The 15,980-nt window shown below is 36.8% G+C and overlaps 3 protein-coding genes across 6 annotated transcripts; 1 reads left to right on the plus strand and 2 right to left on the minus strand.

The window, feature by feature from the left end:
- Nucleotides 1–5,256: 5,256 nt before the first annotated feature.
- Nucleotides 5,257–7,114, minus strand: LOC135122192 (splicing factor 3B subunit 4-like). The gene is made up of 10 exons (XM_064046398.1): nucleotides 7,082–7,114; nucleotides 6,929–7,012; nucleotides 6,759–6,803; nucleotides 6,506–6,606; nucleotides 6,402–6,450; nucleotides 6,164–6,243; nucleotides 5,980–6,080; nucleotides 5,740–5,923; nucleotides 5,489–5,681; nucleotides 5,257–5,438 (listed from the first exon to the last, which is right to left on the minus strand). Exons 1-10 carry the CDS (start codon nucleotides 7,110–7,112, stop codon nucleotides 5,329–5,331), a joined length of 978 nt encoding a protein of 325 aa, XP_063902468.1. The 5' UTR covers nucleotides 7,113–7,114; the 3' UTR covers nucleotides 5,257–5,328.
- Nucleotides 7,115–7,243: 129 nt separating this feature from the next.
- On the plus strand, nucleotides 7,244–8,625 carry LOC135122197 (UBX domain-containing protein 7). The gene is made up of 9 exons (XM_064046414.1): nucleotides 7,244–7,377; nucleotides 7,431–7,480; nucleotides 7,542–7,621; nucleotides 7,680–7,754; nucleotides 7,819–7,872; nucleotides 7,918–8,213; nucleotides 8,282–8,372; nucleotides 8,429–8,509; nucleotides 8,579–8,625. Coding segments are annotated over exons 1-9 (810 nt in total). The 5' UTR covers nucleotides 7,244–7,296; the 3' UTR covers nucleotides 8,581–8,625.
- Nucleotides 8,626–9,262: 637 nt separating this feature from the next.
- Nucleotides 9,263–14,637, minus strand: LOC135122196 (E3 ubiquitin-protein ligase wwp-1-like). 4 transcript variants are annotated; one of them, XM_064046409.1, is made up of 33 exons: nucleotides 14,584–14,637; nucleotides 14,408–14,493; nucleotides 14,266–14,356; nucleotides 14,105–14,212; nucleotides 13,892–13,962; nucleotides 13,779–13,833; nucleotides 13,460–13,510; nucleotides 13,372–13,407; nucleotides 13,204–13,319; nucleotides 13,107–13,150; nucleotides 12,999–13,040; nucleotides 12,825–12,948; nucleotides 12,566–12,675; nucleotides 12,374–12,444; nucleotides 12,218–12,327; nucleotides 12,109–12,166; nucleotides 11,998–12,053; nucleotides 11,844–11,944; nucleotides 11,605–11,773; nucleotides 11,266–11,558; nucleotides 11,172–11,212; nucleotides 11,034–11,120; nucleotides 10,929–10,985; nucleotides 10,795–10,883; nucleotides 10,612–10,738; nucleotides 10,388–10,554; nucleotides 10,305–10,333; nucleotides 10,019–10,251; nucleotides 9,858–9,962; nucleotides 9,698–9,794; nucleotides 9,572–9,644; nucleotides 9,419–9,505; nucleotides 9,263–9,354 (listed from the first exon to the last, which is right to left on the minus strand). In XM_064046409.1, exons 1-33 carry the CDS (start codon nucleotides 14,587–14,589, stop codon nucleotides 9,291–9,293), a joined length of 3,054 nt encoding a protein of 1,017 aa, XP_063902479.1. In that variant the 5' UTR covers nucleotides 14,590–14,637; the 3' UTR covers nucleotides 9,263–9,290. The 4 variants fall into 4 exon arrangements, with proteins under 4 accessions (XP_063902479.1, XP_063902483.1, XP_063902481.1 ...); XM_064046413.1 differs by having other exon boundaries at nucleotides 9,412–9,505; XM_064046411.1 differs by having other exon boundaries at nucleotides 9,263–9,364; nucleotides 9,419–9,519.
- Between the last annotated feature and the right edge of the window lie 1,343 nt (nucleotides 14,638–15,980).

Raw genomic sequence — 15,980 nt, forward strand, 5'->3', positions numbered from 1 at the left:
AGAATGAAACTTTAAGTTTCTAAAAGCAAAGAATCAACTTTTAGATGTTTTCCTAAGGAGGAAACTTTGCCTTCCAAAAATAATTGGCCTTCGCGTTTCCGTTGAGGAACAATTTTTAGGGCGTGGTCAGGGCCAAATAAAAAAATGTGCTTTCTACTATTAGTATATTCTGTTGGCCGAAAAAATACTTTAAATTTTTAGTTGATAAATAACTACCAGGAATTTGAATTAATTAACCACGTCGAAAAAAATTGGGAAAAAAAATAGTTGTAACATATGGAATAAAATTAGCGTTAATCGCTTAAAAACTTAGTTTAAATAAATTCGGGAGTGAAAGAAGCTGTGAGATGAAGAATTGGAAACTGAAGGGGAATAATTGGTTGTTGTATATGAATTGAACAAAACCTTAAAAGTGAACGAGTCTCTGCAAAAAAAAACAGCTTTATGTGGTGACAGTAACATAAAGGCAGAAAACCATAAACAATCAGGTAAAATCCCAAAGAATTCGAAGGAAGTGGAGAGAGATGCAAAGGAGGTAGAGAATTATAATTGGGCTTCTCTTGAATAAACCTAGAGGTGATAAAGATAATAACTACAAAGAAGTATGATCTATTTGTAAGATCTTCGCTGAAGGTTCTTGTTAATAAATTTTGAAGTTGGTATTAACTGCAATTCCCAATTAAATAAAGCCTGAGTGCAAAAGATATATATTTAGTAATTTCCACAAATAAATTAAAGTATAGAACTAATCTCTTACATATAGTCCGTAAATACTTTTATCGATGGCAAAAATTTAAATACTAGTAACCCATGGCTTTTTAATCACATAATATTATCTAGTATCAATGTTCTTACAATACAAATGCCTAACCTTAAGAGTATAAAATCAAAAATATTAAGAAGTAAAGCATGGCATGGTTAATTGTTTTTTCATAAAAATTATTATTGAGCTTTTCTGTGTAATTTGCGTAATAAAAAAGGTTATTTATTAACATAAAACTTCATGATTACAAAAATTTAACAATTTTATTAAAAATTTCCTCATACGTAAAGTATTGGAATTTAATAGTAAGATAGAACTTAAGATTTTTAAAATTTAAGAAACAATATTTCCTTTAACAAGCTGTATTTTAGTTTATGCTGAAATTATAAATTATTTTATGTTTAAACCTATATTTAGTATTAATATTATAATTTTAGCTTTTCTATTAATGCACGGGTGGAAAGCTCCAAAAGCTTTTAGTAAAGTGCTTTAAAAATATTTATATATGATATAATATCGGGGAAGTTTTTACTTTAATTATTCGAGGCCCTAAACATCTTTAGAGTAATTAAATTGAACTATGTAGACTTTTTAAGAAGCCTATAATAAATTTATAATTGCTGCTTAAATAAATAGCATACAAATTAGTTTCTCCATTACGTAATCTTTCTATGATATTATATTGTGAATTTTTTGTTTCCTTTTTAAAAACGACAACGTAAATAATCGAAAGAATTGTAGCGATAAAGCCAACTATCAACCGTTAATCTTAAATGTTTACGTTTAAGAGAGGGACATAAGTCGGCTTGGTATTGAAAACGTCTTGGATGATGGCACTTCTTTTATAACATGCGCATTTTTAGCTAATCAACTTATTAAATTAAGCACGTGTGTGCAACCATTAAGAAATTTATATATTTTTAATACTTGGTCTCTATTTATAATGCAGTAAAAGATAGAAGAAGGGAATATTTATATATATTCTGTGCTTTTAAGGCTGATACATTCTTACATTAAAGTATAAATGTCATTGAATTGTATGAGACGAGTTACGAAGTAATTATAATAGAGTTCTTAAATTTTACTTTATATTTAGTATGTTTAAGTGTTTATTGTATTTGCTTGGTGTATTTTGCCACAATCTCTTTTCGGGGTTAAGACTGTTACTACTTACACGAATCTGACTATCCTCTGACAATAGGAATTATTAAAAATCTACCTTACGTTTGCCCGCTTATTTACTTGAATGTTTCAGTTTGGTCCATGTCAGGCTTAATCGAAACTCCAAAAGGAAGACGTCCCCAGTGGGTGTGAGTAATCCGTCATGAGGGGCGCAGGCTCTATAGGTCCAACCATTAAATATTTTTAAAGCGTAACACGTTAACTTCTCTACCGTATACCTCGTCGTGCGCTACGTTTGTTTACATTTTTCTTAATAGTTGCTAATGTATGTTCACGAACTTTTCCGTAATTAGTATAAATTACTCGGCAAAGAGCCCACAAGTAATACTAGTGTGTGCTTGGGGCGAGTTAGTATTCATCCGTAGTTTAATTTCATGTTTATTAATATAGCGAACGCAATAAAAAGATAAATAGACTATTTTCGATTAATAATTCGCTAAAGTTATAGTTTTGACTATATTACGCGAGAAGTAAAAAAAACTCTAACAGTTCTATTATATGTCCATATGAACCGCCAGGCTAAGGAGAGAAAGAAAATTGGTTGCAAGGGAAGTAGACGTACCGCGTGTAAATTAATGCTTAAGAAACACTGCGAAACCTTTATTCGCAATAGCAAAGAATTATGAGATGCGCAAGAATAAAGAGTTGTACGATAGAGCAGCATGTTAAAAGGCTGGAAAAGGGCGTGTCAAGAGCACAGAAGTATACCGCATGTGATGAATTATATTTGGCCAATGATTGATATACACCTGGCCCTTATTAGTGTGAACTTATTAAAGAACACCAAGCGTAGTTAAGTGGCAAGCCAAAAGAGTGGTTGAAGCAATAAAGTTGATGGCCACCAGTGTGTGTGTGAGGGGAAAGAAGCTGCTTTTCGTGAGATATAGTAGTGTAATGTATCTACCTAAAAATAATTTAATGTATGAAGTTCAGTCGCACTAGGTTAGCAAATTAAAAGCTTTTCAATAAGACGAGTACTTTGGTTTTATAGCTACAGGCAAAGTATTAACTAACAAACATTTTTTAATTTATTAAATTTTTAACAAGTGTTGGTCTTACAGACTCGATAACTTCAAGAACTAACATATTATAAACATGAGAATAATGTTAAATTATATTACGAAAAAATATAGTGCATAGTTAGTTAAAATTAAGAAGAACTGTATAATTTATTTGATTTCTCCCGGGCCGCCTGTTTCGCGCGCATATATATAATACCAGTAAACAGTACTCTTTAATACCACGCACATCTAATCCAAGTAGCTGCGGATCAGTCATGCATGGTACCAATAAGTACCAACAAGTACCAACACTAATACAACTCTACAGTTATATCCGAGACTTTGGAAGAGAGCGAGAATACCATTAGCCATCATTAATACGACGCTTCGAGGGATCATGAGAACCCTTGAGTAAAAGCTTGGTGACTGGAGTATGCACTATATCTGACGGTGGCTTTGAGTGCAATTAAGTGCGGTCGAAAGCAATTCTCATGTTTAAGGCATAGTATGAGTGATAACTATTGGTATTCTCGCTCTCTCCCAGAGCCTCTGATGTAACGGTAGAGTTGTATAAGTGTTGTTTGCATGCCTGGCTGATCCGCTGCTGCTTGGGTTAGATATGCGTGGTATTAAAGAGTTCTGTTTACTGGTATATATGCGCGCGGAGCTCACCATCGAAAAACAGTGACAATAACAAATGTCAAAGAAAGAGCGCGACGCTCACATCCCTTAAATGTTTAATTAGGGTTGGGCCCTTAGACGGTCATCCCTTAATTAAGTATAACAATTTAGAAAAGACCTAAATAGGAGACCGAACCATACCAGCGATTTAAATAATTTGAGTACTTAGTAAAGTGGCTACTACTCTTGAAACTTTGATGTATAGTTTATTTCCAAAAAAAAACTTTGTTTCTTAAATATACACAGAAGGTATGGTTATTAACGCTGCTGCTAGCCAGAAAATTTAAAAGTGAAGCCCATTAAAAGTTAAAACTAAGTTGAGGATTATTAGGGAAGCAAGATTAGAAGTTTAAATAGGAGTAGATAAAATAATCAAATATTTTAATTTAAATTAATTTAGTAAAAATGAAGATCTTTACGGCCTTGTTTAAAAATTTGAGTATGGCAGTTCATATGTTAAATTCCGGAAAAAAGCAAAATTTTCAGGTTCCATCAATTCATGCTCGGGATAAAAAGCACAAAGATAGTGAAATATCGAAGAAAGGTACTGAGAGAGCAGTGAAAAATCAAGGCCTCAAAAGCTAAAAGCACTTGAAAACTAAACATTTCAGTTCTTTAAAGCTCAAGCTTATAGTGAAAATGGTAGGGTAGTTAAATTTTTCATATTACAATTTTTGGACTCAAAAGAAAAAGGTAAAAAATTTGGAAATTTTTTTTAATAAACATTAGACTACGAAAAAGAATACTTGGTAGTTAAACCTTATTCGGAAAATACAAAAAATTTCTTTTGCAGTAGAGTATATCTATCTGTTAAGATGTTATTAATATATGGAACCCGTACAATAATTAATAAAAAATGGCAACAATTCCTCATCATATCTTGTTTTGATGCCGTTTAAAAGTATAAAGCACAATAACAGTTTATTTTTATACTTTTTTTAAACTAGCTTTGTGTATTCATAACTCTATTTAAATAAACTTAGTACCCATTCAGCGAAACTTTTTATAAAAAATTGAGCAACTAAATTTAACGCTGATCAATTTTTTTTTATATACGAGCATTTGGCGTTTAACTTTTAGCTCTCAAGTGCAAATAACAGGTAAAAATAATTTGAGCATAAAGATTCCTCACCAAGTGTATTCAGTGATAGATGCAGTATGAGCGCTCAAAGCCAGGCTTGTCCTAAGTATGGTACTAGCACTATCATAGATAGTGCTAGTACCTAGTATAATAGTTAGAATGAGGCCGGCGAGCCCTTGCTGACCACGTGAAACTTTTATAAGAACAATTAAATTTTAGTTTGTGTCTAGTGGAAAAGTATACTTATTTCAGTTAGTTTATTATTATTCTGCTTGCTTATAGGTTTGTAGTGTAATGAGGTTTCGAGGGGGTTTTTTTTATGTAACTCAAAAGTGTTTCTTTCGTAAAATCTTGTGTTCATTACGATATTTATACACACTATGAATTTTTGGCTACTTTTTGAAAATGTTTCTCGTAACCGGTACGCATCGCTAGTAAACTCTATGAATTAGCAATTTTGACTGCTATCACTATTACTTAGTTACTAAGTTCAGAAAATAATATACGAACAATCCTCTTTAATACACTTTATAAAAATAGCTCAGAAATATTTAGTAAACAATAATATTGCTTTCATTGGCCTAATTTAAATTCCTATGCCACAAACTACGGTTTTGCAACTACGTTTCGCTGGAAGACTCCCCTGTTATACTACTATTCATATCCCGAAAGCCACTAGTTCCTATAGTGGAAGGTGGGCTAGAGTGTGTTGGGAAAGGGGGATGCGCGCCTGCACACACAAAATTGGTAAAAAAAAAAAAAATATGCCCGCTCTCTAACCTCCAGAAGGTGGTATGGGGGGGACTCCCGGAGGCGGGGGAACCCCCGGGGGTGGAAGTCTCGGAGGAAGTCCAGGGGGCAAACCAATGGAGGGAGGCATCCTAGGAGGCATCCCCACTGGCAGACCCAGGGGCAGCAACGGCGGTGCAAGTGGCTGAAGACCATGTGGAAGCATGCCAGGAAGCAACGAGGGCTACAGAGTGGAATTTAAAGTTTTATGCCAAAAAAGAGTGATAAACTAGAATTCGTACATCTGCTGAAGGAACTACGGGTAGTTTGGAGGCATCCTGATCGGCAAAGAACTGGTGGGGTTTCATCTGAGCCATGTGTGGGTTCTGGGCGGCTATCATTCTCTCCTGAGCGGATCCATGTCGCTCTCCTTTCGCATCCTTTCTGTAAGCATAAGAAACACTTATGGCCTTCGTGGACAGATACCTGCAAAAACAGAAAACGAGGCTTAGCGTAACGGCAATAGAACAAAAAAAATGTGCCTTCCGTTCATGGCCTCAATAGCAGCGTCGGACGCATCGAAAGACGCATAACTAATAAATGCGTAACCCTTACTTAGCCCCGTTTCCGGGTCCCTCATGATCTACGTAATAAAATCTCGATAAGTAAAGATCTACTGGCTTATCTCTCTTACTCCAACAAGAAAAACAGAAAAAAGAAAACTGCCTTCGGAGGCTGCAGTATAACGCCAAAAGCACTGAAAGTATCGTGCAGGAGCTTTTCATCCACTTCCGAATCAAGATTTCCTTAGCAAAAGTGTGAATGCTCGATAAGTTAAACATTTAAACAGAAGAGCTTATAAAATTATAGCGCCAAGCAAGACAAGGCAGAAAGTAAAAATAAAAAAAGAATATAAAATACATAAGCAAAATAAAAAAGATATTATAAATATAATATACTTTACCGATAAATATGTTAGCACCCACATCCAAAGATTTTTTATCTGCCGAAGCCTAATTATAAAAAATAACTTATTTAAAAGTAACAAGCAGCAATGTAGCAACTTACTTTATTTACGCGAATGGGTTTTCCGAAAAGCTTAATCATATTTAAAATCTTCATAGCATAATCGGCATCTTCTTCGCTGAGGAATTCAACAAAACCGTAGCCTTCATAAGTTAAAAATAAAAGTTTAGTGACTAAAATAAAATTATAAAAGATACATGAAAAAGTAAACTTTATTAAACAAAAAACAAGATCTTGATGTCTACAACCTTTCAATATATAATATTTTATTATGATTAACAACTGTGGATATAACCTTGATGCAAGAGAGTCAATCTGTCCTTGGGGATGTGTACACTAACTAAAAAATAATTTTATTATAAAAATAGTTTTAAGTTTATGTATTACTTATAAAACTTAGTAAGTTTCATATAAAAAAATAGTAACCAGTGTAACAATATTTCTATCAGAAAAGTTAAAGTGTACCCACTGGACCAGCCTGCAAGAATAACTCCCAAAGTAAGGCATCAGTTACCTGTTCATCAAGATTACCCACATAAACAGTTGCATCTTAATAAGAAATAGCAAATGAGAAGATTGAACGAAGAGACGATATAAATATATCAGAAAGAAAAAGACCTTGATTCCTTTCAACTACACCGCTGGACATATTCTTACCGGCGAGAAGTACAACCCGTCACCTTTTTCCATGCACAGAGCATAGCCACGCGGCGGGGCAAAGTCGGCTATATTCACCTTGATGAGACAACATTCAAACTCTTCTTACAAGAAATAGTCATCGTGAAAGATACGATGTTTGTTTTTATTGCAAGTACCTTTTCACCCATTTAAATATGGAGCGCTACGAAGAAGATTTACTTAAATTTATAACTGTAACGGGTACTGGTGTAGAGACAGCTAAAAAAGTTTTGCAAGTATACTATTTCTGATATTCTTTGATTTGCAAAATTTGTTTGCTTTGCTATAGGATAGCCAATGGGACGTTGAAGTAGCTATAAATAAATACTTGGACTCAGCGTTTTATATTTATATTTTGCTTTTTGCTAATTAAAAAAAGTCGAAAATAATTTTATTTTAGTAATAAAGCTAAGTTATCTCCTTCTCCCCATCTGAACCGAAATAAATTATTTAAACAAAGTGTTGAACTTGATAATAATGGTTTTTACACATAAACATGTGTTGTTTAGTTTATATCTTATCTTTGTTTTCGATGAAGAAAATGTACGCTTGCCCATTCCCTATCAAAAAACACGTCTTCTTGACCCTTCAACTTCAGAACACTATCCTTTTGGTACATTTAGAATTTTATGACTTCTATAGAGTTTAGTCTACGTTATTCATGCAAACGCTTACAGAAACCTCTTCAACTGCTTGTAGACACCCGTTTAGAGATATTGAATCCCCAGAAAGTCGTGTTTTTAAATTTAGTATACATAATATTAATTTTTTTGCAGCTGAGCTTCTCGAGCACAACACTCGTCGTAGAAAAAGACTTGAAAAGTTGTATAGAGCACCCACTGAAATTTTGTTTAAGGGCTCTTTTGATGCTGTACTTTTAAAATATATAAGGTGTGTCAAATTTTTTTTTAGCATTTGCTCGAAGGCAAAACGTCACGGCGTTTTTAAAAGGAAGTGGCTTTTGGTCAGTATTCAGAGAAGCAACGATTTAAAATGTCTTAATCTCGACAGAGATCTTTGGAACGATAGCGAAGTTCAAAATTTAATTTCCAGAAACTTTATTTTTTGGCAGGTCCAAGTGGTTTTTCAAATGGATACCTTATTTATTGCTTACATTTCTTTTTTTCTATTATCTTTTAGAAAGATTTACAACATCACGAGGCTCAGCATCTGCGTCTGCTCTACTTTTTTGAAGAAGCGCCGTTTGTGGCTGTGATCGATCCCCGTACTGGTCGTACCATCTACGCTTTTTTGAACTCACTTATAGTGAGATCTTTTGTGACGCAGGCGCTGTTAAATCAGATTTAAGCGACCGTCTAATCTTTAAAACCAATCTTCAAGTAGATGTTGTTTCCTTTAATTGCTTATGTTTGTGTTCCTTTCCCTTTTTTTGTCTACTTATCCTACTATTGATGTCTTTTAAAATCTTGTTAGTAGAGGATTTCTTGCTTGCCAGCAGCGGTATCTTGGATGATTTCAGAGTTGTACGTGTGCTTTTTTTATTAAAAGTGTTTAGCGTTGCCTTGTTTTAAAGGCCCTACTTTACACCAAGAGTATTCCTTCAGAAGAAGAGCAACTCCAACAAGTTACCGAAAACAACTTTGGTACCACAAGCCCGGCATACGCAGCTCACTATGATCCGACTGAAGAGTGCACGCTCAGTACGAAAGTATCAAGGCAAGCGGAGCTGTTTAGTGGGTCCGACCACCCCCTTACCCTCCACAGCACGAGTGAGCTTGACGAAGAGCAGAGCCCCCCTGGGAAGGGGGAGAGTTGTAGCCCGCCCGTCGCCGCACTTTCTTCGTTACTGGAAGGTACTTGCTACCGGATTGCGTATTATAAAGCTATTTACGTTTCGGATTCTGCACAGAGACAACATTTTCGCCCCAACAGAACGCTGCGTCGGGCGCTACCACCATCGTGATACACCTCGCAGGTTGTGCCAACATTTGCGGACTCTACCTCCCGCTTTACCGCTCTTTATTGGTTCTTAAGATGGTCAGCGGATCCGAAAGGAATTTCGTCTGACGGACCACGTGAAAAGTGTTTTTTTTTACGTGGCCACGTTGAACGGGGGCTCTATCTACTCATTTGAGGTCTGAATGGTTAATAATCAAACGGTTTGTTTCAATGAGTTTTATTAATGACTTTAGCTTCTCTTCCACAACAAACGGCTCAGTGAGCTTATGGGTCTCACCCTCAAAGAAGCTGACCTGATGAACACTGTGATTCGAGAATCCAACAAGCTGTGAAAATAAACAATTATTTACTGGTTACTTCACTCCTGTGTGAACCCTTGCGTCTCCTCGATCGCCTGTGTTAATTTTTTCACCAGTTGGTGGTAACTTCGGTAGGGGGGGAGCCCTAAACGGTTAAAGCTGCGTGAAAGATACACACATGCCTATTCCAGCCTCATTGACACTTCGTTACCACGTGTGGCTTCTTGGAAGCGCCTTTTCATGACCTTCTTTTTCTATACAGAACAGCTGCGGTCCATTGTTTCCTAAAAGCAACGCAGTAGTGAATGCATTCATCACGTGGAGAAGGCCGTGCTACCCTGTAAGTCTTTAAATCCGCCGACGGGGACTCGACAGGACCCCGTTACAAATTGCAGAAGCCTCACGCGCATGTCGTTGTCCCACGCTCTCACACACTGAATTTGAATGATAGCAAGGCGGCTAAGGTGATAGTCATGGCGCGGAGGGCAGAAGCAAACCTGCCACAGCCATATTACTTGCTTCGAGTCTCTGGCGAATTCGCGGAGGACGGTGTTCTTTTCCCAGTCGTCCACGTCGATTTCGGTGACTCCGCAGATCAACACCTCCCAAGCGTAATAAGACTCACTCTCGCGAATCGGCGCATGCGTCGAATAGCTACCTCGAGTTCCCTTTCATCAAACATCTGAAGTTTTTCCACGGATATAACATCTTCGAAGCCGCGCGTGAAAGCAAGCATTTGATCTTCAGTGCCGTAATTGAGATGAAAATTTAGCATCAACTCGACATATTCAGCTTTGTTGTCATCAGTAACTTCTATCTCTGCTCCACCGGGCTTTAGTTCAATGTTTTTAATGAAACCAAACTTTTCATAATCGGTGGCAAACACCATTCCTCAAAAAGAGTATTCGAATGTGCTCTAACAGATAAATAGAGACAGAATAGACCGAGATCCAAGCCGGCCAAAGAGTTTTTTCTATAAAAGAAGTTATAGAAAGCTTAAAAAAGGTGAGGTCATAAATATCCCCACAAGATCCATTTCAACGACTTGTACACCGCCACGTCTAAGCTTTCCAGGTCCTCGAGCTGCAACGAACGTCCAAGCAATTTTTTATAAAAGAGCAGAGTGAAGCCACAGTCGATAAACTTGCGTTGGAAAACCGCCATCCCCACAATGCGTCCAATGAACTTGAAGTACTTTAAAGAAGAGTTGGAGGGACGGGCGTTCACACTTAAGCATAAAACTTGGCTCACCGACAAATGCTCTGGATTTATGCCCGACTCGGAATTTATTTTTAACGTATTGCGACTCGAAGTGGCGTATTCGAACAAGCAATAGTTGGGATTCATAAATTCATTCGATAGAAGGAAAAACCATTCGCTAGATAGCACGCAGTAGGAAAAAAGATAATAATAGTCAAAGCACCAGATGGCCACCGGGAAATGCCGCCGTAGTCAAGCCCCTCCTCGCCTATAAACGACACGACCAGTCGCTGGTGAAGATGCAAGAGGGGCGCGTGGATGATCTGCAGGAGGTGAGCACAAAGGCAAGCTTACCCAGTAAGTTATACCTGTTCGTAAGAGTCACTAAAAATGGATCCTCGTCTGCATTCAACCTTAAATTCTCCCTACAAACGGCTACTTAAAGGATGCATTTGTTGTAATCAACCATTAACCTGCTGCTGCAGTTGCTCAATTGTTTGGTGCAGAAGAAACATTTTGTGGCGGAAGTTACGGATGTACCGCGGCACGCTTGCATTTACCTGCAATCATTGTATCATGACTATGAAAAGATCTACCTGAGAGGTGCGCACCTTCTCCATTTGTTCTATGTAAGTGGGGTCCAACCTCGGATCTAGTAATTCTTTCAGGAAAAAAAAAGAAAACTCAAATGGGCTGCGAGGGAACCTTCAAACTGTGTGCGGCGGTTTATATGGTCAATAAAAAACACTCTGCCCCCCATAGTCACGCTCTGCGTCCACCCTATTGGCAGGGGCATCTGGGCACTGCGCAGGCTATATGCTGAAATTCGACACGCGTGCGTAGGGACAAACCACTCAGATCTCGGGTCTGTCCACTGAGTCCGTTGCAGGAGATGGTTCAAGTAGTATCGGATTCCTGTCGGAGTCATCCGCTCCTCCCAGTATGGCGGCAGAGGAAGTGTAGCCGGATCAATGGCGGGAACTTCGGCAGTCTGATTGCTTTGGAAAGGATAAAAACAAAGTAGAAAAAAAGAAGACAATATACCGTTCAAGACCAGGAAAAGTTGTTACTTGGAGCGCACCTAAAGCCGAGCGCTGATTTAATCTAGCTAAACCCGCTTCCTGGTCCAAACTTGGCCGATACCAAGACGTAGTCCGGGTCACATGGTCAACGTAAAATAGGCGACCGCGGTGATCATAGCGCAACTCCAGCCCTCGTAGTGGATCAATAATAGCAGGGAATGGCGACCAGCTGTGTTTATATATTTTATTATTATATTCTACCTGGCGGAAGTTCATTAGCGCTTGGGGGATCCCAGGTTGTTGTTCGCGTGTTGTGATCTACATAAAAAATACGCCTCTGGCTGTCTACCCTCCTCTCCCATCTAGTCAAAAGCATTGAGAATGAAACGGTGCGCGAGTAATAGGAAAGGGGCACCCTGGCGGGAGGTCCGAACTGTTAATTCTCGAACTTGAGTAGTTTGAAGAAGACATCTTTTAAAAAGAATGAATATAACTTAGAGAGCAGACAGAGCCGTGAAAGAGATACCGAAGAAAAAGTTTGCTCGGAGTTCCCACGTTGTGCTTCAGCAACTCTTGCGCTCGATCTGCTGCAATGGAAGAAGCTTTGCTCAGAGGCAAGAAGCTTATTGGCTTACAATAAGGCGGCCTCAGTACGGATCGTCAGAGGCGTATCCAACGACACATTTGAAGATAAAACTGAGGTGTTTGGATGCAGAGGCACACCAGAGTCGTTGGCAATGGCCACCTAAGGGGTCTTAAGCTTCACTCATGCATATGCTTAGAAGTTTTACCTTTAATCCTAAAATTGCGCTGCCCACTGAACCTTCTGAGCCAGAAGAGAGCCGCACCGAAAGATCGGTATCTATGTTATGACGAATGAAGAATATTAATTGTTAACACTTTAGATAACTATTAAAAGAACCCTTTTTGAATAAGTTGATAAAAAAAAAAAAGGGAAGAGAAAGTAACAATCTTGTTGGAACCTTCAGTGACGCCGCTTGTTGGAATAGACGCGCTGGCCACCAGAAGAGCAGGACCGAGGATCATTTTGGCGTATAAAAAAGCCGCCACCTTGAAGTTCGGATTAAAAAGGCTGAAGGAGTACAAGCGAATTTAGAAGAGTGCTTTGAAGGCTACTACTATACAAATTTGGGCAACTAGCGTGCAGTAATAAGAGTTTTTTTTAATAAATAGCAAATCACAACTGTGCAAGTAGTAGAGGGAAATCCATATGAAAAGTACAAAGTAAAAGAGGCGTTCCACACGGGCTCAGAAAAATTCTTGCAGGTTTTAGTGCGGTACCGCGAAGGTGCGCCCCTTTCAGCATCTACCACAACCTCCACATACAAGCCCGAAGAGAGTGGTCCTTGTTTTATAGTGGAAGCTTAGAAAGAAGCGAGCCTTATAAGCGAGTACCAGTCCAGGTTCGGTTAGATTCAAGAATTTTACAGCCGTGTACTTACACAAGGTAAATTCGAATAAGTACAAAAAGAGAACAAGTTTTAGATTTTGCGTTGGCTATACCAGTTATTTTCATCTGCTTTAATTCGGAGAGGGGTCGAGCAGGGCTAACGAAAAGAGGCTTAACTAATAAACGCCTCACAGATGCCGAGAAGCCCACCTAAAAGCTCTGGACGATCCGCTGTCGTAGCTGTTTAGCTTAAGATGCAAGAGAATAGCGGCAGTCCCCTTCGCAGTAATAAAAGGAGGGACATTTTTAAGCCGATTATGAAAGATCTAAAGAACGTCATATTAATAAACAAACGTAAAAGGATAATTTAAAAGAGACATCAAGATGGACAAGATTTCCGGAAAGATTTGCCAGCTAAGCAAGCGGAGAAGTCAAAGGAAGTCAAATAAAGTAGGAAAGGGCTTACTTCGCGGGGGAGTTCGGTTAGGAGATTGTAAGAGAGGTCCAAGTAAGTGAGCTTCATAGTAGCAATATAAAAGTATAAGTCAACATATAACCAAAATAACATTAACTTTAACCTAAAGTCAAGTTAAGCAAAGTCTGTATTCCCATATATAAATGATGTATTTTATAAAAGCTTAAAATTGGATATTCTACGCACTGTACGACCAGAAAGAAGTGTAATCTTTCTTTTAAACTTCATCACCGCGTATGAAAGTATTATAAGTCTTTTGTTTACTTTTAACACTGTAACGCTAGCAAGGATGGGAAAAGAAAATGCTAACACGATTGCAGAGGCCAATAGAACGAGGCAGAGTTTTTAGCTGGTTGTGACTACAGCTGTTAAAAACATTATTCACATAATAACTACAAATAAGTTTTAACTAATAGTCGTTACACAAATTGCTCAAGGCAGGACAAAGATCCGAAATCGGCGGGGAGAAATTCGAGTAGATTATAGGAAAGATCCTTGAATTATACAGAATATATTTTATGCCATGAAGGCAAAAGAGATGTTTGCTGTCTTTAAAACTTATTAAGACAACTACTTTTAAGTAACCAGGGGATTTTTTATAAGAAACTTCGAAGAGGTTGATAATAAACTACTCACCAGATGAACAAGATTCCGTAAAACCGTAACACAAGGATGGATAGATATTAATGAATTATGAGACACATCCAGAAAAGTTAGTGACACCAATTTCCCAAGAGCTCGGGGCTGAAAAAAAAAGTATTAAAAAAAAGGTTAGGTAGCCCACTAAGAAAATCTACCAACTCTGTTATTGAATTTTGGGAAATTATTAGTTTTTGCAGTAAAGATAACCTCTTGATGAAGGGGGGTATTTCCTTTATTTGGTTATTTCTTTCCTCACAATTAGTTTATAATTATTTAATATTAATATCGATTTAGTACGATAGATTTATTTTTAACAGGTTCAAATCTTCAACTACTTCAAAAGGAACTTCGGTTAGCGATCCATTTATCTTTTCATAACAATCCTAAAGGTTTGAATATAATGAAAAAAATATTATTTTTAATCTTAAAATAATTAATAATGGTGTATATTTTTCCACGTAAATATAAATTACCTTCATTAGTACTAATATCAACTCCCTGAATCAAACACCCTTCGTTGACCTTGGGTGACATGCACGTAGGGTTTCGACACAAGTAGTGGTTATTATACTCACCAAAAGGAAGAGGACAGAGTCATAGATACAAATATTTTATTATATATCCGAATGGCATACTTTATGGGAGGTGAGCAATTTAAAAAGTTAGAAGAGATCTACTTATCTCTTTATTATTTTTAACAAAACATGTGAACCAAAGTGTAAAAACTTCGACAACTCATAATGAAAACTTACAAAGAAGTTGACATAAAAAATTAGCTTTTCCCAAATTTAAATAATCTACTATGAAGGCCATGCCGTAAAATTCCTGTTAGATATGGTTTCACTTTAAATTTTATTTTTCAAAAAAAAAATGACATAATTTTTGTTTTATTCAGTATTATTTTCTAGATTGATAAAGGATGCGCGACTTTTTGGTGGCACCTACAACACGCATCCCTACTTAAATCTTCCTGCCTAACTTCACAAGTAGCTATCTCAAAGTAAACCCGAAATTGTGTAAGCTATATTTCGCTCGAATATCTAATTAATACTTCAATATAATGTGAAGTTAATAAACTTTAAGGCTCCCTATCTATATGGATTTAATATATATATATATGTATGATGGCAAGCTAAAAAAACATGATCCCGGGGATACAAGATGAAATTTATAAAACCTAATAACTAGTAGCACGCTTGCTCATTATGACATTTCGGAGAAATCGCCAAATCTTGACTTTCTAATTAATTATTTAAAGCGTTGTCTCCTAAATTCACTCCTTTTTTGCTTAAAAAAATTGTCTTGTTGCTTTTAAATAGTTGTAATTACAGTGCAATAGAGGGTTATGGTGGAAACTGTTGGCTAAGCTGATTGCGTAAATCATTCGTCATTTGTAATTTTACCAATATTATCATTGGTTAAAACTGCGTTATATGTCATAGTAATAGTACCGTCTGCTAAACAGGTAAATTAACTCATACATTTAAGATATAATTACGTACACTCAAAGTTGTCCTTAACCCTAAAAAACAGAAAAAGCATTCTGTACCTTTTGTTTAGCGTTTTGTTTGAGTATCACTAATAACTTACATAAAGTATACTTACCCAAAATCGTTGTCAGTCATATTACAATATATTGTTGCAAGTTCCAAATAGATGAATATATAAAAATATATAAAAGTATAAGAAAAATGCATTGAGCAATGGTTATATCCAAAAACGCTGTATGTGTTTATTATTAGTAGCATTCATGTTTTTATTCCTTATTATCCAAGTATAAAATTCCATTTCAAGGTTTTTTTAGTAGATCTGATTAGTCCATTAAAAACATTTTAATAGAGAACTTTTAGTGGTTGTTTATTTTGTAAAA

This window comes from Zophobas morio, unplaced genomic scaffold (genome assembly GCF_036711695.1).
Source record: "Zophobas morio isolate AGI-343-1 ecotype UQ-CSIRO unplaced genomic scaffold, CSIRO_AGI_Zmor_V1 ptg000952l, whole genome shotgun sequence".
Taxonomy (NCBI): Eukaryota; Metazoa; Arthropoda; class Insecta; order Coleoptera; family Tenebrionidae; genus Zophobas; species Zophobas morio.

Bases quoted from the DNA above. Each gene is read 5' to 3' on its own strand.
- LOC135122197 (XM_064046414.1), top strand. From the start codon at position 7,297: ATGGAGCGCTACGAAGAAGATTTACTTAAATTTATAACTGTAACGGGT. The intron at 7,378-7,430 runs GTATACTATTTC...GCTTTGCTATAG, and splicing joins CAGCTAAAAAAGTTTTGCAA to GATAGCCAATGGGACGTTGA. The intron at 8,214-8,281 runs GTCCAAGTGGTT...ATTATCTTTTAG, and splicing joins GAAACTTTATTTTTTGGCAG to AAAGATTTACAACATCACGA.
- LOC135122196 (XM_064046409.1), bottom strand. The intron at 12,167-12,217 runs GTAAGCCAATAA...CCATTGCAGCAG, and splicing joins CGTACTGAGGCCGCCTTATT to ATCGAGCGCAAGAGTTGCTG. The intron at 11,559-11,604 runs GTATATTGTCTT...TCCTTTCCAAAG, and splicing joins ACTTTTCCTGGTCTTGAACG to CAATCAGACTGCCGAAGTTC.
- LOC135122192 (XM_064046398.1), bottom strand. From the start codon at position 7,112: ATGTCCAGCGGTGTAGTTGAAAGGAATCAAG. The intron at 7,013-7,081 runs GTCTTTTTCTTT...TTTCTTATTAAG, and splicing joins TGTAGTTGAAAGGAATCAAG to ATGCAACTGTTTATGTGGGT. The intron at 6,607-6,758 runs GTTATATCCACA...TAACTTATGAAG, and splicing joins ATTGACTCTCTTGCATCAAG to GCTACGGTTTTGTTGAATTC.